The following is a 20,787-nucleotide window of genomic DNA, read 5'->3' on the forward strand; positions in this document are numbered from 1 at the left end:
GCAAGTCAGATTATTTTTTTTATAAATTAAATAGATTTAAATAAGTTAAATTCTAAATAAATTGAATTAAATATGTAAAAAATATGTTAAGTAAATTTTAAATAGATTAATTAAATTTTAAATAAGTTAAATAAATTAAATTATGATTCCATTTAATTATTAAATAGATCAAAATAAATTAAATGAGATAAAATTTAAATTTAAATTATTTAACAATCAGAACCAGATGAATTGAGTCGTTTATCATCCAAATCTACTTATACCAAATTTTGTGAAACGGATTTACGGATCGGACTATTAAGTACCACCCCTGGTCAAAACTCAAGCAGCGGGAAGCGAGTTGGACACTTGGACTAGCTGACGCTCATCGGATCAAACCCGTCCATCATCAGCCGCACAACGGAGCCCGACGAACCCTCGAGAAAATCCGAAAAACGGCGGAGCTTCCAACGCTCCAGCCCCTACTCCCTCTCGATGTCATCGATCCTCACCTCCTGCTCTCCTCCCGATTTAATTCTTTCCTCCCCCTCCCTTCGGAACCCATTTCTTCTCCTCCCTTCCTTCCAATCCTTCGATAGCTCTCATCCCCTACAGGTGCTCTTCTCTTCAGATCCGGCGATCTCTTTCCGACCATTTCGCGGATTTGATTGCCGGAGAGCCTTCTTTCTCTGCTCGAACTGAGATCACTAGTATTTTTTTCCCGTTCTGTCTCGGGATTTGGTCCCAGTATGGACTCGATGATCGCTTGCAAGTCGGGCTGCTCGCCTCCTGTAAGTCGCTACCCGTTGCTTAGATTCCTTTGATTTGGGCGGACTTTAGTTCTGGATTTGGGACCTATCTGGTGTCGTTGTGGTTATTTCAATGAGAATCTGGTCTCCTAATCGAAAGAACTTTTCTATAGAGAAGAGTCTCGGGGCAGTGTTTGCGGCAGTAGAGGAAGCCTCGTCAAGCTCGTGATTTTTCCTCTTTACATCATTAGTATTATTTTTTCCCTGATTCGTTTGGCGTTTCGCATAACCATTTCCGGGCCAGTATTGTGCTACTTTTGTTGGTTTATGCTTCGTTTTTGCTTGATTTGGTGCTTCGATCCAAAAACAGTCATCTCCTTTTGTTCAATCTAAATCTTTCTTGCTGATTTAGGATCCTCGAAAGCTTTTTCTTGCGTCATGTATGATGCTTACATAGTTTTGAACTGCGTTGAGCTCGTCTCGTTTAAGCATTTGGCTTTCCTCAAAGACCAGGAGGCGATATACAATGCTGATTAGAAGTATTGATTAATTGAAATGTTTTTTTTTTTGAACTGCTCATGGCTGACACGATCTGCTGCTTTGTTTTAGATGTCAAACCCTCTATTTGTTTTGCCTTTCATCTTTAGTTTCATGTTTTGGCACTTTCCCTAAAGAGTCACGAATTTACTCTACTATGCATTTGGCTTAATTATCATTAATCTAAATTTACGATGTTTGTGCCAAAAGGGGTTATTCATCAGACCTGCCAGAGGAATTAGGAGCTCTCAATGCAGCTTTATGGTGGGAATTGATCCAAACTTTCGCAAGATAAGCTTTCCAAGGCAAAGAGCTGCTTGCACGATCTGGAAATCAAAAAAAAATGGAGGAGCGCTGAATGCAACTTGCCATGATGAGAAGATTCTTGTGGCAAATAGAGGGGAAATTGCGGTCCGAGTGATTCGAACCGCACATGAGATGGGGATTCCCTGTGTTGCTGTGCACTCTACAATAGATCAGGATGCTCTTCATGTGCGACTTGCAGATGAGGCAGTGTGCATCGGTGAAGCACCAAGCAGTCAATCGTAAGTGATGCCTTTCTTTTTCAGCATTGGCCAAGTAGCTAGTGTTCTTAACTGTAAACCAAATACAAAATCTTTCTATTCTTGTGTCCAAACATTTTTTTTTTATTCTATTACATGTTGATGGTTTAAATGTTTTCTTTATTAAGTCTTTTGCTGTCACATGTTATGTGTTGAAAAGTAATTCATCTTTGATAATTTCATATCTTCCTTTCTGTTTAACAGGTATTTATTTATTCCAAATGTTTTATCTGCTGCTGTTAGCCGGGGGTGCACTATGTTGCATCCTGGATATGGTTTCCTGGCTGAGAATGCTGGCTTTGTTGATATATGCAAAGAGCATGGAATCAACTTTATTGGGCCCAATGTAAGTTGTCTTTTTCACAAACAGATAGTGTATGAAATTATGTTCTTTATAAGGACAAATAAAGTAGACTGCCAATTTTCATACATTTTCTTGTTTCCCAGAATCCTTGGTTGCTAAGAAAAAGGGTGTGACCACTAGGGCAAGCCCCGGTTCTAGAGTTTTTAGATTGTCAAATATTATTCTGATATTGGACAAATTTGTTCCAATTTTATCTCATATTTGAGAGCACTAATTGCAAATAGTGGAAATCTCATAGTGGTAAGGTAGACATGGTATCTCTTGGAAGTAAGTTACGTGATAAGGGAGGTTGCCTTTGGCATTGCTTCTTTCTTGAATCCGCTGTTTCAGTTTATGTGATGAGTGACCATGCTTTAGTGTTTGCGCAAGACGTTACACTCATGCCACTCTAGAATTTCTTTGGTAGTTCAAGAGAGCGTGGGAGAAATCTCCCTAGAATTATTGTTTTCTTTTACATACAACTAAAAAGGGCAGCCTGGTGTACGAGGCTCCCACCATTGTAGGATTTGGATGGGTTAGATATACGCAGCCTTACCCCTTGCGTGAAGAGGCTGTTTCCATGTTTCAAAACAATAGGCTTTAGATCACAATAGAGCAACCTTACCATTGCGCCAAGGCTCATCTTCATTAATTGTAAAGGAGGAAAAGACCTTTTAAAACATGCAAAATGGAGGAATATGATTGTTCATCATGTCACAAGAATGCTGAAATATGTTGGTGTGCCATGTATGGTACAGATCTGATGGTGGTCTCATGCATGGTATTGTAATGCTTAAATATCTGTCCTCTTATCTAATCAAATGTGGCACCTTGCCCACAAGTTCAACTGCCAAATTTTAGCATGCAACCTATGTAGATTCTATGAGACATTCAGATGAACCCTGTAATCATATATCTTAATTTTACAACAGATTCTAAATTAAAAAACTTATCGCTCTTGAAAGTGCAGTAGATGATAAAATGCTAGTGTTTCCTCATTCTTCTTCTTCTTCTTTTCATTGTGTTGATGGAAAAAATGGTTTCCTTGGCTTCAAGGTGTATAAAGCTATTCCTTAAGATTATTTTCTCTGTTAGCCTTATAATCTTACTTTTTGGCTGTTAAAAAATTAAAAACCTCTTTTTACTTTCCTAATGAATATGAGATTTGGTTGTTTGACTATCCTTCTCCAGCCTGACAGCATTCGAGTCATGGGCGATAAATCTACAGCCAGAGAAACTATGAAGAAAGCAGGCGTCCCAACCGTACCTGGAAGTGATGGACTGTTACAGGTACACAAACAATTTTATGTGTATCTTGGTTTGCTGTTAAATTTCCTGGACCGCTTCATTGTCAGAACCTGGATCTGTCATTATAATTATTTCTGATTTGCATTCTGATTGCTAACACTGCTGAATGTTGCAGTCCACCGAGGAGGCTGTCAAGCTTGCACATGACATTGGTTTCCCCGTGATGATCAAGGTATCTTGTTTTCCTTAGTTTTGTTTTAACAACAATAGTATTTGGTTCATACGATCGTTCATAATTTAACAACGTACTGAACCACCACTTGCTATAGAAAGCAATAACATGAGGGGCAATTGAACATTCTTATAATAGCACAGGAAGAGCTTTGGTTCTGATAAGAAGACACATCGTTATTTGTCATTTTATTCTTCTCTCAAAAATATTAGGAGAAATTGATTCCAAAACTAGAAGTCCAATTTGTGTGGCCTATTACAAAATCTTACTTTCATTACATGTTTTAGCACTTGTGATGATGTTACTCAACCTTAGAGTTAAGTCTTTGGTGTTTGCAAAGCATAATTTTTTTTTTCCCCACCAGCATTTTGCTTGTCTTGATGTTGATCAAACAAATGTTTTCTGTGCGAATACAATAACGTACCCGTACTTTACGGGCCCCGAGGTTTGTCATTCCGATCGGTATGGTACCGTACCAATACTGAACTGGTACGTGGTACCATACTGTACCGATACTTGGTACACCAAATCTTGTTGTGTTATACCGCATATCAACTTTATAACAGGATGGTACTAGTATGGAGCCCGGTATCGAGACAACGAACTTTGATGGGGCCTCAATATGATACTGTATGGACATATGGTACAACTGCTCTCGTCTCCAGCAGTGTGTGTGGGGATACCATCCTGACCAACCCATAGGGTAAGCTACTAGTGTAGGGTCTGATACTGCTATTGATCACCTTGGATCAAACACGCTCATGTCCGCTATTGGTTTAATTCTTCCAGAGTATGGTTTAAATTTTTAGAAGACATTATCCCACCTTTATGTCAATGATGTTGCAGCTGTATTTTTCACACTGTATTAGGTTCCTGTCAACTCCCTGTGAGCTAGCCTCTGGGATTCTTGTGGAGCTATGCAAGGATTTCTTTACAGACTGCATTCTGTGGTCTGGATTTAAGTTTGTAGAACACTTCTGTGTGTCCAGAAACCAACTGGGTGGAGATAGAAACCAAAACCTTTTCACTATCTTAGCATAAATTGCTCTTTAGAATGGTTTCATCATGTCATGAGTTCCCTTTCTACTACTTTGTAGGCAACTGCTGGTGGTGGAGGGCGTGGAATGCGTCTAGCTCATGAACCTGAAGAGTTTGTAAAGTTGCTCCAGGTAGATCATATGCCTAATTCATTGAGAATTTGAGATTGGTTGCACACACACAATGGCTTTGCCATTTTTTTCTTGTTCAGACAGTTGGGAAACTTTGAAACATGGACCTTATTGTAGTTTTTGTTTTAAACTAAAATCAATAAATACATGCAGCAAGCTAAGAGTGAGGCAGCTGCGGCTTTTGGAAATGATGGGGTTTACCTGGAGAAATACATCCAGAATCCAAGGCACATTGAGTTCCAGGTAAAATGCATATTTTATCTATCTTGTACATCTTAAAAATTTGGAGAAATTGCATTTGGATATGTGATTCTAAGTTTTTGAAGTAATTGAACTTAAAATGAACGTGGTTGACAATATCAGAAAATACATCTTGTCTTGATTAGAATAGTAACTCCAAAATTGCCGAATTGATTTTCTATATCAAACCGGAATGTACAGTTAAAGATTATTTGGAAGCTTTTGGTATGGGAGTAAATTGTTTAATCATCCATGACTGATTGTGGCTTTTTAATAGAAAAACTTCTTGTTAAAAAATTGCTGATTTACTCTTACAGATCTGGTATGGCTGATATCGCTATTATTGGATGTTTAAGATACGTTTAGAACCAATGCAAAATATTCTCTCATGGTCAAGATGCAGGATTAATCTGTCTAAAGCTAAATTCTGCAATTTGTTAAAACATGTGAAATTGTAAATTTGATGAGGGAAACAATAAATCATCAGCAAGTAACTGTTACGACTAAATAAAGCCCATTATGGAATAACTATTTGCAAGAAAAAAGAATTAATCATGTGTTTTTTGTGTGTGTATGCATGTATGCATGCTTGCATATCTGTCTTTTTGTACCAGTGTATCATCAAAAGCTCAAAAATATACATTTTATCCCTTTCCTTTTAATAGCGCTGAAATTTTTTGGCAAAGAATATTAGATTTATGTAATCAATCACTAACAAATTCTTTGCATGATTATATGATGAAAAATATGAGAATTGCACAATGAATAACTCTAAAAATTGTGTGACTGTAAAGCTCCCATGTTTTGCTTCACAGATTCTTGCAGACAAGTACGGAAATGTTGTTCATTTTGGGGAGCGTGATTGCAGTATTCAGGTACTTCATCCATGATCATTATTTGCCTCCTATCATTAAATGGAGCAAGTCTTGAAAAAACTCCTGCAGCTTGACTCATGACTGAATCAACTAATTTGGCAGGTAGAATGAACAGATACAATAATCGAGAAAAAACACCTGATCTCTGACTTTATATACTTTTTAAGTTGAATAGATAAGCTGAACCTTCAATTAACAATTTCTGAGAACTGTAAAATTCATCTCTCTTCTTCATTTTTCATTTGACTGCAATAACATATTGATATTTTCATTGCATTGAAGTCTAAAAAGTGAAGATCTGATTGTGATGGATATCCATATCATTGACACTGATTGAGACAGTCTTTTCTCCAACCTTTTCTCTTCTTGCAAGAAGTCAGACATCAAACATGAATCTTTGCATCAAAGAGGGGTGTTGTCATCCAATTTTTGCACGTATGACCCTGCACTTTCTAGATATTTGGGTAAATGGTAATATCGACTTGATCCGGGTTGGCTCAAAGAAGAATGTAAATTGCCGAAAACAAAGAAAGGTCCAAAAAGATGGAGGAAATCACTGAGACTTTATTAATTCAGTTGCTCTTTCCATGCCTATTATGAACCATATTGGAAATCAGTCCTAGTGCCAGTTGGCTCCTACTGTTCCCTTTTGTTTCTGATACAAGAACTGCCTCCTACTTTAGAAGCTTCAATGCATGCATAATGTTGCACTACAAGCACAAATATTCTGACAGACAATTACATGGTAATCTGTCGCCCAAGCTATGTGACAATGCTGTAAGTATCCAAGCTCCAATTTTTGACATTACTTTGCAGAAGCATAGATAGGGAAAGACTAGAACATGACAAATATTGTGCAATAATCTACCTGACAACAGGAACTTGCCTCTCTTTATCTTGAGTAACTACAAGCTGTTAATTGGATCAACTTTAAAATCAGTAGTCTCACCTTATAGAAGTAATTCACTTATTTAACATTTTTGCCTACATAGATATGAAAAATATCAGTGCAAGAAATCTCTTTTTATGTTATCACGGATAAGTTTTTATAGTATTCTGTAATGATTTTCATTTATAAAGATGTTTACCGTTCATGAACACCATACCCAGCTCACGACATATAAAATTTTATTGTTATATTAATTAGTTGACTTGTGATGTGTATGACAGAGAAGGAATCAGAAGCTCCTAGAAGAAGCTCCATCACCTGCATTGACCCCTGAACTACGCAAAGCTATGGGGGATGCAGCTGTAGCAGCTGCTGCATCTATAGGTTACATTGGTGTTGGAACTGTAGAATTTCTCTTGGATGAAAGAGGTTCCTTCTACTTCATGGAAATGAACACGAGGATCCAGGTATGGATCCCAATGATTCATGCTCGTTTCTTGTGAAGTTGCTTCATGTTTCGCATATAAAGCTTTTCCTTTTTCCATGATAAAAACCAGGTAGAGCACCCAGTTACTGAAATGATTTCTTCAACTGATTTGATTGAAGAACAACTTCGAGTTGCTCTTGGAGAGAGACTGACGTACAAACAGGTAATCCTTGTTTTTCAAAGTTCATTATGATAATTGATTACGGCTTGGGTTCATTATACCTGATAATATTCGCCACCTGCAGGAAGACATTGTTCTGAGGGGACATTCAATTGAGTGCCGTATTAATGCAGAGGATGCCTTCAAAGGATTTCGCCCAGGGCCAGGTCTCTCTCTCTCTCTCAATAACAATGGCAGGGGAAACTTAGTTATTAGACACAGGTTGAAGTTGGCATGAGTTTTAAGATGATATTTCAGTTTAACTTTCATACTGTACCCTTGTGAGTATGTTAGTTATGCCTGCATTTTGCCTTTGAAGTTTCAATTGGATAACAGATTGCGGTGATGTCATTTGATTTGTAAAAAGAATTTTCCTTCTAATGCTCTTGTTATGCTGATTCCTTATCTTGTTACCCCATTTTTAATGTTTGCCGACAAGTGTACTTTCATTATTACATGAACAAGTCTCTAACTTCTGATAAATTTATCGTCATGACTTATCTATATGTTTAACACTTTTATAACTATTGAAATTTTAGGAAAGATCACATCATACTTGCCATCTGGAGGTCCATTTGTGAGAATGGATAGTCATGTTTATCCAGGCTATGTGGTTCCTCCAAGCTATGACTCCTTGCTAGGAAAGGTACTCATATATTTCTTGCTTGCCATTTATATTTTACACAACAAAAACATCTTAATATTCATTTCCATACTAATGAAAGATTCTCTTGCAAAGACTTCAGCATAATGCTGCAAACAAAGTTAATCTGCTCCTACCTTCAGCAGCTATTATTTTTGCTGGAATTTTTTTGCTCAAAATCACTTGTATTGTTCTAACAATTGTGCTATGTCATTTAGCTTATTGTGTGGGCACCAACCAGGGAGAAAGCAATAGAGCGGATGAAAAGAGCTCTCGATGACACCATAATAACAGGTTAGCAGGCTTGTAAAGAGCTTAGTGAACTAAAGGATATTTAACATTAGCTTGAGTAGTTCTTGATGAATACTTTACGCAATATGTTATCACATATAAGGAACCCTACCTAGTGGATGCACCAGAATTCTGCGAGCATATTAGCTCCATTAAATGATTTTGAGCTACTTGTAATCTGTTGAAGATGCAAGTAGTTTCTTTGGGCTTTGTAACTTGTTATAAAGTCCCTCTCTTGCCTCTCCCGGCCTATCTTTTACTTCAAATTTAATGGCTGTGTTTTAGTAGGTCTTTGTGTTTATAAACTAGCTTTGCTCTCATTTTCCCCCAATTCATATCTCACTGTTTCTGCATTATTGTGCTTTGTTCTCGATGGAAGGATAATAGTATTTTCCTTATATAACATATGACAATCTGTAGATGCAATACTTTACAGAAAAAAAGCTATACCTTCCAGAGGATTTTGAGATCCACGCTACTACCAGAATGTAGGAAAGTAGCAAACAGTTACAGCGGTAGCTATAGGGCTTCCTCATTTAACTACTTCGACCATCCTTTACTTTCACTATTTTAGTGTATGATAGTTATGGAGAATTTGTAAGGGAGTGCACTCTCGTTTTTATGATAATTGCATTTATTTTGTGCTCTATAACTGATCATCAGTTTCATCCTTCTGCAGGAATTCCTACAACCATTGAATACCATAAGCTAATTCTTGATGTTGAGGTATGAAGATTCTGAGTTGCATACTGCAGGAGTTTGTGCCTAATAGATCCAGATAAATACAGAGACAATCACAAGCCAGAACTTCTAATTTCTAACTTGTTTTAAATGCATGCCGATGGAATTGTAGGACTTCAGAAATGGAAAAGTAGATACTGCCTTCATACCTAAGCACGAGAAGGATTTAACTGTGGTGAGTGTTTCATTACTTCCCTCTGCAATATTGTGTCTCCATTCACATGCACTTATGGCAAACCTTTGTTTAGAAAATCAAATACATGCTATTGGGATGTTTTGGAACAACTATTTGCAAATCTTTTTGTTTTCCAAAATTAAACATTAGGACAAACTAGACATTGAGAATCTTTATTATTTTAAAGTATACAATATCTTGAGGTGATTTTAAAGAGAGTCTAAACATTTTCTTTGCAATGCAGTCCCAGAAACTAGTGCTGTCAACATCGGAGAAAGAGCTTGCTGGGGTGGGTCCCTAAACTTTATATCATGTGCCGCAGTCCCCATGGCATGTCAGTCTCTTACAACATTCATTGCTTACCAGTGCAAGATTTTGACTTGAGAATCACCATAGCCTACGCCAATTCCTCTCTCTCTCATCCAATTATCTTAAAAATTTCTGTCGGTTTGTCTAGGCACTAGGCAGTGAAGCTTATGACTGGAAATTGTATTGAGTGAGAAGCATAGCTTCTGCTTGGAAACGATTTAGGATTATCTGGGGATGGATATGCACATTGAAGCAATTATTGTTATTTATAGACTCTGTTCTTTCCCGGATTAATGGAATGTGTTTTTCTCAAGTTTTGCTGGTTATGGAATTCAGGACCTGAGAACTGAATGTTATGTTCCTCAATGGCTGAATCTTCTGTAGGAAGCGTTGGAGATGATGTCTACTTTTGCTCATTTGTTTAACCAAGTCTCGTTCAGGTTGCTGTGTCGGCCTTCTTGACAGTAGCAAGGGAATGTAGTTTGTAAAAGGGGTGATCGATGCCATTTAGTTGCCAGAGATAAGCGGGAGAATGGCCCATTATAGCTGCCTTTCATGATGCTGGTGGGTAATTAACTTCAACCCCATGAATGTAAGTGATGAATATGAGAAGGATTGCCAGAGTTCATATGCTCAACTCTCTCTTCTCAGATACAGAATTGTCTTGGTCTTTCAGATGCATTCGGCAAATTCTTGGCAAACACAGTCAAGGTGCTGTTTAGATGCTCATATCTGCTTTATACTGATGTTTACGCTTCGACATGCCCCGTAACTTAAATCCTCTGTCGAAACACTTTGATGCTGGTTAAGGATATACATGCATCATCTTGTACATGGCGGAGATTTGATTTGTTAGAGGAGATAGAGGAAGTTGGAGGGACTGGAGAGGATGATAATCTCTTTATATGCTATGCATAGGGGTATATTTTTATACATGCAAGTTTGCACAAATACCTCCAAAGTCAAATTGCACAAATCTATCTCTTATTGAAAGGAAACTCTCCCGACTTGAATGTTTCTGTTGGCGACGTTCCAGTTTAGGTGCCGTTCGCTTCTCGATTTTTTGAGTACGTTTATCTCGTAGATGATCGATTTTTTGAGTGGCTATGTTGGCCCACGTTGGTTACAACTTACAAGATTTTATGATCGATTTTCCCATGTGTTTCATTAAATTTTATTACATCCTGTAATTAAGTGATAAGCTATCTTTTTTCCTTTTTTTTTGCTTAACAGTGATAAGCTTATCTTTATCGGAAAAAAGATAGAGTTTCGCATGCATGCTATCCTCTTGTTCTTATTTCTTATGAATGACTAGACTATGACTGGACCTCAAAAAAATAAAAAATCAAAAAAAAGAAAGAGGCAGAGTCGGTTCATGTGCGTCGAGTACAGGCGTTCCAAACATGAAATTAACTCCTCGAAGTAAAAATATAAAAAAAACTCCTCCAACTAACAACCTCCTCCTCCTCCTCCGTCTGCCCCCTATAAATGGGTTAGCCGGGTCTCTTGCTCTCCCCACCTGGCTCTTGTTCTCACTCGCTTGGCTTATTGGAAAGAGAGAGAGAGCGGACGGAGATTCTCTTGTCCCTGCTGCTGATACGGAGTTCAGCTCTCGATCGTCGTCGATTTTTTCCATCTATGAGCAAATTCGGCATCCGCTCTCCGCCCCGTTGATTCTTGATACCCTTTCAAATTCTCCCCCGATCTTCTCGCTTCCTCGTCTTCTCATCGTCGTGGCCTGCCATCCGATTATCTGATTTTGGGTTTCTTTCTTCCTTCTCCGATTCGAAACCTCTCTCCGCCCCTCAATTCCCCACTGATCTTTTCAATTCCTTCTCGGAATCCGCTATTTCTAGGGTTTCGTCCCTTCTTTCTTGGTTTTTTTATCCTCCCCCAGTTGTTTGTTTTTCTAGTTTGTTATTCGGTCCGGTCCGATACGTGATCTCTAGGGTTTCTTGGCAAGATCCGTTGATCAGGTCCGACTTTCCCCAAGATCCGACAAGAAACAGATGAATCCAAGGTTAAACCAGCAGCAGGCCTTAATGCAGCAGGCGATGCTCCAGCAGCAGCATCTTTACCATTCTGGCGTTCTTGCTGCGGCCATGTCTCAGGTTCAGATCTCTTTCCTCTTCTCTTACAGTTTTTCTACATTCTCGATGCATGTTTTCCTAAAATCTTGTGATCTTCATCGTGCTTGTCGTTCTTGTATCTAATTCTCCACCTGATCCTTGTATTACAGGCCTTCTGTTTTCTTAATCCCTCTGTTCGTGTGCGCGCTTTGTTGTTATCATATAATTTCTTTTATTGTATGTTTTGGCTGGTGCTCTTGTGTGGCCATGACGTACTACTTTTGTCACTTGTAAGCCACTTTGTTGTATTTGATGCCAAGAATCTTAAGATTTTGCATAAATCTAGTTCTTTTAATGTAAACTTATCCATCTGCCTTCTTGATGCTAAAAATGCAAGGACGCAAGACATATTATGTTTCTCTTTGCCTGAGCTTGTGGATGTTGATTTTCTAGCAAGTTTATTTTTATCATCATTTGACATATCATAGTTTTCTTCATCTTTGGCTAGCATCTCCTGTGAGCCTACAAGTAACTTTTGCAGTTCTCGTTTCCAGTTAGATGGATTTCACTGTTTGACTATACTTTGATCGTGTTGATGGCTGCTTTGATCTGATTCCACAGAATGCTAGTTGTTGATTTCCTGCATGATCGTCACCTTTGTCATGCCTCTTTTTCCTTGTGTTCCTTGGAAAATTGAGGCTTAGGGTATGTTTGGATGCAAGGAGAACTGCTTGAAAAACTTATTTTCTTGGAAAATCTAGTTTTCTGCTTGTCTGTTTCGTTAGAAAACTAATAAATTTGGAAAGCTTGTAATTAGTTTTTGGGGATTTTTTCCATTTCCATGGAAAAGACTTAGTTTTCCTTTTCATTTTCCATAGTTTTCTTTGCAACCAAATGCAACCTTAGATGCTCTTCATTTTGCATCAGCCATTCATAAAATTATTTCATTTAATATACACCAATCGAAATATGTGTTCCTTTTTTCCTCTTTTTTCTTTTTTCAGGTGCAGAATGTGTTTGAATTCATACCATCTTACTGACCAGCTGCTATTGAATGGTGCACACATTCTGACAATATTAACCGTATTTTTATATGGTGGCATTTTGACTGCCTTCTGTTAAATGATAATTTGCAAAATATCTATTTTATTTTCGGTTTTAAGGTGGGTGATTGTGTAAAATATATAGAAAGATGCCTTATTTATTGGTCCTCTAAACTATTGATATATATTAGATTTGTTTGCTGAACATGCCTGCACATGCAGAAATGTGTAGAAAGATACATGCATTTTCATTCATATGATCATCTGAGATAATTTATTTTAGGTAAACACATTTCATTTATGCTTATGATGGACATTGTTGAGTACACCCTTGGCAGCTTAGCTCTTTTTTTTTTGATGCTACTTTGGAGGCTTTCCAAGCTTTATCAATACTTGGAGTGCAAATTATTGCTGTTTTTTTTCATTTTGTAAATGCCTTCAATACAAGTCGAACACCTTCTATTGTTTAAGTCTCATAGAGTGGTAACTGAGAAATGTATGAGATTGTTTATACGTGGACATGTAACAGGAATCATTTGTTTTCACATCGAGCAATTGTTGTTGGCTGCTCAATTTTCTTGTTATTAGGTATAGGTTAGTGAAGTGGATTTGGCACTAGAATATTGTGTATGATGTTATTAGGAACTTTTTTTTGTTTACTACCCTTTTTTCTAGGGTGGTCTATAGATTCTCTAGGGTTCCCTTTTTTTATTTTCTTCTTTTTTACTTTCATATTTTGCAGATGGAGCCTGTTCCAAGTGGCAATCTCCCCCCAGGGTTTGATCCATCTACATGCCGCAGTGTGTGAGTTCATTTTAGTAGTTTCCTTTTTCTTCTTATTCCCTACCATTTTCCTCTTTCTTTTTGCACTTTTGAGCCACATGGTGTCATCAAGTTGTGTGAGTATTATCATGACAAATAGTGCAAAACTCGGTTTTAAGAGTTCACGACTGGAACTGGTTATATGTTTTTGGAATATTTGTCTTCTCCTTCTCTAATTAGTTGTCTCAAATCATTAATGTTGGGTTGCTGGAAATAGTGGATGATGTGGCATGTGTTATTCTCTGATGTTTTACATTGTTTTAGCTTCGATATTGATATTTTGATGGCTTTGTGATAATTAGGTATGTGGGCAATATCCATCCAGCTGTCACAGAGAGCCTTCTTGCTGAAGTTTTCCAAAGTATTGGTCCACTTGAAGGATGCAAGCTTATTCGAAAAGAGAAGGTTTGTTTATGGACCACAATCATGTCCTTATTATTGTTTTAGAAAATGTTTAATGCCATTATTATTAGTATCCTTGATTTTAAATTTTCTTGAACACCATTTATGAATATGCTTCCATGTAGTATCAAGTACAAAAATTATGTCTTGGTAGTCTAGCATCACTTAAGTTTAGACTTACCAGGGCTTTGCTCCAAAGCCTTTGCGCCACTGCCATGTAGGGCTGGAAATCGGGTCGGGTCGGGTAAGATACGAGTCGGGTCAGATACGGGTCAGGTCAGGTCAAAAATTCATCAACCCAAATCCGACCTATTTATCAAATAAGTCAAAATTTTAAATTTGAATCTGACCTGTTTATTAAACAGATAACCCGATCTGATCCACATAATCCATTTATTAAATAGGTTAAATGGGTTAAACGAGTTAGATGGGTTTTTAATGGTTTAAATGAATTTACATAGGTTTAGCAGGTCGGGTTAAATAGGTCAGAAACAGGTTAAGCTAGTTTCAAACAGGTTAAATGGATAGGTTAAATGGGTCAAAGGTTTAAATCTGAACCCAATCCATTTAATAAACAGATTTAGGTGGCTCGATCTATTTACGACCCAAATCCGTTTATGTCAAACCCAAACCTGCTTAAAACAGGTCATTCTCGGGTCGGGTTGACGGGTCGGATCATAAATTGCCACCCCTACTGCCATGTAGAATGTTAACGTGGTTGATGTTATATAGTTAAATTATATATCAAAGTATTTTTTTATCTTTCAGTAACATAATAAATTTGTCATTTGTTTTTCCATGGGTAAATGCTACCCATGGGAAATAACTTGCTCACCTAGAGAAGTATGAGAATATGGGTATGTTGGTCAATAGAAAAGTTGACCAACTTTCCCATGATATTTACCCACTAAAAAATGGGCCTTTAATGTTATTTCTTTCATATTGTGAAGTTGCGTCAGTGATTTTAAGCATTTTGGAGAATCTCTCTCCTTGGTGCGAGGCAAGGTGATCCTTAAATAAGCCTTTTCAAACAACGACTAAAGCTTATACTTTTGCCCAATTTTTCTTTTAGCATGAGCATTTTATAGTTGCATATGATTGAAGAATGTGCCATCAATTCTGAACATAAGCTGAAGTTGGAGTCTATCTTATTGGTCTATCTTATTGCAACTGAAAAGTTTCACGTTTGATGTATAGCATTCAGATTGATCTATGAAATTACATTGATACTTCCACATATTACATGTAACATAGAAGACATCTCTCATTTCCCGAGAAATCTTAATTACCACATCTTAGCTTTCATTCGTCTCTGACCATCAAATTAAACTTGAATAACCCATCCTCCTATCTTTGAAACAAGGGGCGCTTTTGGCTTCGTGCATGCTTCAAACAAATTTTCTTCTCCATATTACCATATCAATATGAGGAACTTCACTGAACTCAATCACTTGCTGGCATTACTCAATAGTTTTTTGTTGAGATCTATCTCGCTAAGGCAGCTCTCGCTCCTACAGATTGGAGCCTTGACTAGAACAACCATGGAAGCCCTTAAATATAAGTTTGATATGGGTGGACTTCCATGGGCCCAGAGCCTCATAGGCATAGTGAAAATTGTTAGTGATTACATATGTGTGGATAGACAATCCATAAAAGCAGAGCGGGGCTAGGTTACAGAGGGTTGGATGGCAAGAATTTCTTCGAAACTTCAATTTGACAATTTATCCCTTTATGTTAGTCTAACATTACAAGAAGGCTTGTTTTATAGAATTGTGGATACTACATGCATCTTGCTGTTTTATTTTTAGTATCCATTTTCCAAGTTATTGCGGTCTTTTTTACCAGATTTTTCCATTGCCATTGTCATTTTAGACTGAGGGGCATGGCCTACTTGTTTTTTGTGAAGTCAAATATGTGCATTTATGGATCTGGTCACTTGACGCAAACTTTGTTTTGAAACATTATGGATTCAAGCATATGCAAGTCTAAATAAGATGTAATATACCTTTATTGATGATTTACCATTGCTACAACCATGCTGATTTTTACTAATAATAATTCCATGATTTCATGCAAAAGCTTGGTAACAAGATGACAAAAATTTAAATTTGCTTTCATTTTCTAAGACATGATTATACCAATCTTTTTTTATTTATGAAATGCATTAGTCCATCTTTTTATTTCTAACATAAAGGAAATGAGCCTTTTTTTCTTTCACGTGCATAGAAGTTATGCTAAAATCTATAATGACTTTCATTTAAGATGATGTAGTTAATGTAAATAATATCATTTGTTGCATGGCTTAATACATGTCTTATGTTTAAGATGGGGCTGAAAATGGGTCGAATAAAATGCGACGGCATCCATTCCTGTATCTGATTTGGATTGGATTCTGATAGAAATTTTAATATTTGACTGGATCTGGATCTGAATGCAGATATATACTTATAAATCTTGCCAGATCTGGATCCGAATTCGTATTTTTAAAAAAATGACTTTGGATCCAAATATCTGATGAAAAATTCTCTGAACAAAATGTCATTCCTAGAACTTAAACCAATATCCTTCCACTTAGATGACAAAATTCTCCGAGTTGGGTCGTTGTATTTTTTGTCCATTGCTTAGTACCTGCGATTGTGAAATAAAATAAACTCAATTTTATTTGACTCTTCATCCAGAATCTTCTGCCATGCTATATATGCTGTCCGTTTTTATAAATCACAACCATCAAAATTTGCATATTAGAAAGATGACCACTAGATGAGTGAATATGTAATACTTGTGAAATAATTTATACAAAATATTGCCTTGGGTGCTCCTGAACATCTTGAACATCTCAAAATTGCATATTCCTTGATTCCGATTTGGGTTATATCAGTTTCAGGGCTAAGAATGATGACGGGTCACAAATAAGGTTGAAATTATACATCAAAATGAGAATATTGATGTCATCCTTGCCGTTGCTGTCATCCTTGCAATGTCTCATGCACTGTCTCTAATCAATTGCTTTCTTACCAGTCTCTTTCATTTCTTAATAAGTTGTTTTGTTGGTATGGTACCCTGTATGGGTTTTATGGCATGGGAATTATATAAAGATATCAGTTAATCTAGATAGCATTGTTCATGGCAAATCAGTGATCCAACTCACCATCAGTTTCCTATTAATTTCTGCACACGGAGAAGAACTCTTGGAGCACTCTGGTTAACTTCGGCTGGCATTTTACTAGTTTAGTAATAGTTACAGTTGATTGATTGTTCAGATGATAATATGAACTGATTGCAAAATTTATTGATTGATATGTTTTATGGATGGATGTCACTGATATATTACTATGTCTCTGTTTCAGTCATCTTTTGGATTTGTTGATTATCATGATCGGAGGTCAGCAGCTCTTGCAATTGTGTCATTGAATGGGCGCCAGATGTAAGAAACGTCGAGATCATCAATATGCACCATAGTTATTGTTTTTCTTTCATATTTTGTTCTTACCCACTTTGTGATCCAAGTTTTGCAGATATGGTCAGGCAATTAAGGTGAATTGGGCATATGCTGGTGGCCAGAGGGAAGATACATCTGGTATGTTTCTTCTTCTCCTGGATTAACTCCTGCCAATTTTGGGTTGGCTAGCTCATTCTCTAAAGCATGTTAAGCATGTAATCTGTTCTAACATAACTTTCTTTTGCTGACAAGGACACTTCCATATTTTTGTTGGGGATTTGAGTCCTGAAGTAACTGATGCAACTCTTTATGCCTGTTTCTCAGTATATCCCAGTTGTTCGTAAGTCCCTTGCATTTTTGGATACTAATCTCCGGATTGAAAGTATAGAACTCCATATTAAAAGATAATAGCCACGTTGTAATTTTTTTGAGTGTTGCTAGTTCCTTGTGTTTAAATTTTCATGAAGCAGCATGATGAATAAATACATCATGTTATGTCACATTTTCAACCATATCCAATTGAACGTTCGTTTGTGTGACTGACAGTGATGCGCGTGTCATGTGGGATAACAAAACAGGGCGCTCTAGAGGATTCGGATTTATTTCTTTCCGCAATCAGCAGGTATGTGCAGCTCAAAAATATGATTAATTGGGCAATGCATACCAGAGTGGTTCATGATGCAATTTGTCTCTGGATTCCTCAAGATTATAGTCAATTCAGTTTAATCTTGATATGTTGCCTTCTGTCTGACTTCAGTTGGGTGGTTGGTTCAAGAACTGAACAATTTTCTTTTGTGCTTGTCATTGTTGCTGGTGATAGTGGCCATTATAGTGGTCCAGGTGTTAATGTGAAGGTTACCACGTAAATGGCAGTCCTTGGTGTGTGCACATATTTAATTTATTAGATTAGCGGGATTACCTCATCTTTACTGATTTCTTTATTAAAAAAAGGAAATCTCAAAAGATTTCCTGAAGTGATCCCGCAATATGTTTACTAAAACATAGTTATATACTTTTCTGCAGGATGCTCAGAATGCTATAAATGACATGACTGGTAAAGATCGAGCAATGGATAGTGAATATTTATTTGATTATATGTGGTGGATCTGGCATCAGTGTTTCTTTGTTTGGATGAATGTGGATTAACATCATCTCCTGATTGCCAGGTAAATGGCTTGGAAGCAGACAAATACGGTGCAATTGGGCAACCAAGAGTGCTGGGGAGGACAAACAGAACAATGATAATCAGAATGCTGTTGTATTGACAAATGGAAATTCTGGTAATGCAGGTTAGATGTCCACATCCTTCTATGCAAGATCAGACAGCTGGACTAAATAGGTCCTTGATTGGAAAAAACCAAATTCCATTGTCATGATTCCTTGCTCGTGATCCAATTGCAATTGTTGGGCAGAATCTAAATGCGCCAATTTTTTCTTACTAGAATGGGTATGAAAGTAGAAAAAGGTAGATGTGATTTTCTAAACTTGTTTTATTCTGGCAGATGGAGGCCAGGAGAATGCAAATGATGAGCCTCCTGAAAATAATCCTGCCTACACAACTGTATATGTTGGCTACCTGGCTCATGAGGTAAAGTACATATCATTTACTGTTATAGGCTATACTGCAAGGATGCTTCCCCCATCTTTATTGTCTTTTATATCTGCCTACATTTTAAAAAACAGATATCCTGCCAGCCGGTAGCCCTTGTTTTCTTTCAAATTATGTTTTATTTTGGACACTTGCAAGTGCATCTTTTGTTGGCTGTATCAGGTGACACAAGCTGAGCTCCATCACCAATTTCACTTTCTAGGGGCCGGTGTTATTGAAGAAGTGCGCATACAGAGAGAGAAAGGATTTGGATTTGTGAGATATCAAACCCATGAACAAGCTGCTTTAGCCATTCGAATGGCCAATGGAAGGATCCTATGTGGGAAATCAGTGAAAGTAAGCTCGGGTGCAAGATTGCAGGCTTGTTTCTCATCAATAGACTCCCCTCATGATATATTTTTTTCTCTTTAACATTTCGATCTTGAAATATCTTCTGCAGTGCTCATGGGGTACTAAGCCAACCCCCCCGGGGACAACCTCCAACCCTCTACCACCCCCGGTTCCTCCTTTCCAAATGTTACAAACGCCAGGTCTCCACCAAGGCTATACAGCTGCAGAGCTGCTGGCTTACCAGGCTCAGGCTGCTGCTGCTGCTGCTGCTGGGCCATTGGCTGGCCAGCATGGCCTTGCTGCACAGGTATCTGGAGGGCTCTTGTCTGGAGGTTCCCAGGCAATGTATGATGGCTATCCCAGTCACTCATCTGCTCGACAGCTAATGTATTACAACTAGACCCATGCAGTGGGGGCAGTTCTGCATGATGTGGACTGCTTCCTGATGGAGCCTTTTTCTCCCCCTCCGTATTTCACATCAATTTGCTCTTAGGAATGCCTGACTCGAACATCCCTGCATTGTTTGCTTTTGTTGTCTGCTATTGATATTCAGCCCCTCATCGTTCATTTCAAGATCTTAGCTTCTCTGTGTCTCTCTGTGTATGATGATGGTATTTTGTTTTCAATTTATGCATGATATCATGAAATAATAGGGCATCGTATTAGCCTTCTAACCGGAGGAGGATATCATCATCGTCTTCCACTCATATATCATATGCTCATGTGGTAATGAGGCCAAATGCGGCCCACTGGTGGTTTTAAAAGGTTCTGCGCGCTGGAAAACTACCCGTCCCGAGTTGATAGAGCAGCCAGCAGGATGCTGTTTCTAATTTCTGCGGCATTCAGTTATGATCCTTCGATTACGAACATAACACATACAGATCATATTGTATGATCTTACGTTGGATGGCAGCCATGAGCTGCCTCAAAACGAAGAAAATGCAGTTACCTGCGCAGGTGGGGTGCCTATCCATATAGCTGTTTGATAACCAAGCAGTTTGCATGATTCTCTCTCTTTATGATCTATATTTAGCCGTGCCCTGTATTTCACCATGCTGCTGAAGAGGCAACAGGCACACCGGAAAGGCTAATTAGGATTTCAGATGAGCACCGGGTAGGTGCATGCTTCTCTCTTTATGCAACACTTTAGCCATGCCCGGAACTTCACCAGGGAGTTGAAGAGACAACAGGCATGAACGAAAACCTAAAGTAGGATTGCATATGAGCACTGGGATTTCGGGTAAGCACTACATGCATGCCTTTTAGCTCCAGTGCAGGCTTCCATTGGCTGTCGTCGGTTGGTGTGCCAACATTAGAAGCAAAAACTGCGGTGGCTGATATTAGATTCCAACACTTCAATTGGTTGCATGAAGAATGACAGCATTTATTTGTTATCTCGACCCGCCAACCCTGCTGTAATCTAAATAGAAATAGAGGACGGCC

At 37.9% G+C, this 20,787-nt stretch overlaps 2 protein-coding genes across 4 annotated transcripts; both read left to right on the top strand.

Annotated features, from left to right (window-relative positions):
- Positions 1–360: 360 nt before the first annotated feature.
- On the top strand, positions 361–9,952 carry LOC103715544 (biotin carboxylase 2, chloroplastic). Its single transcript, XM_008803213.4, has 16 exons — positions 361–770; positions 1,476–1,810; positions 2,033–2,174; positions 3,363–3,461; positions 3,595–3,651; positions 4,749–4,820; positions 4,974–5,063; positions 5,876–5,935; positions 7,106–7,291; positions 7,382–7,474; positions 7,557–7,638; positions 8,011–8,117; positions 8,333–8,408; positions 9,085–9,131; positions 9,259–9,321; positions 9,566–9,952. The coding sequence occupies exons 1-16, from the start codon at positions 729–731 to the stop codon at positions 9,620–9,622; spliced, it is 1,608 nt and encodes a 535-aa protein (XP_008801435.1). The 5' UTR covers positions 361–728; the 3' UTR covers positions 9,623–9,952.
- A 1,126-nt stretch (positions 9,953–11,078) lies between these two features.
- LOC103715545 (oligouridylate-binding protein 1-like) lies at positions 11,079–20,018 on the top strand. 3 transcript variants are annotated; one of them, XM_026807864.2, is made up of 13 exons: positions 11,079–11,741; positions 13,485–13,546; positions 13,867–13,969; positions 17,314–17,390; positions 17,482–17,543; positions 17,658–17,745; positions 17,952–18,027; positions 18,429–18,459; positions 18,572–18,694; positions 18,908–18,993; positions 19,177–19,350; positions 19,454–19,791; positions 19,838–20,018. In XM_026807864.2, the coding sequence occupies exons 1-12, from the start codon at positions 11,640–11,642 to the stop codon at positions 19,742–19,744; spliced, it is 1,275 nt and encodes a 424-aa protein (XP_026663665.2). In that variant the 5' UTR covers positions 11,079–11,639; the 3' UTR covers positions 19,745–19,791; positions 19,838–20,018. The 3 variants fall into 3 exon arrangements, with proteins under 3 accessions (XP_026663665.2, XP_008801437.2, XP_026663666.2); XM_026807865.2 differs by adding an exon at positions 12,704–12,756 and having other exon boundaries at positions 11,611–11,741; positions 19,454–19,947; XM_008803215.4 differs by having other exon boundaries at positions 19,454–19,947.
- Positions 20,019–20,787: the final 769 nt, after the last annotated feature.

This window comes from Phoenix dactylifera, chromosome 7 (assembly GCF_009389715.1).
Source record: "Phoenix dactylifera cultivar Barhee BC4 chromosome 7, palm_55x_up_171113_PBpolish2nd_filt_p, whole genome shotgun sequence".
Taxonomy (NCBI): Eukaryota; Viridiplantae; Streptophyta; class Magnoliopsida; order Arecales; family Arecaceae; genus Phoenix; species Phoenix dactylifera.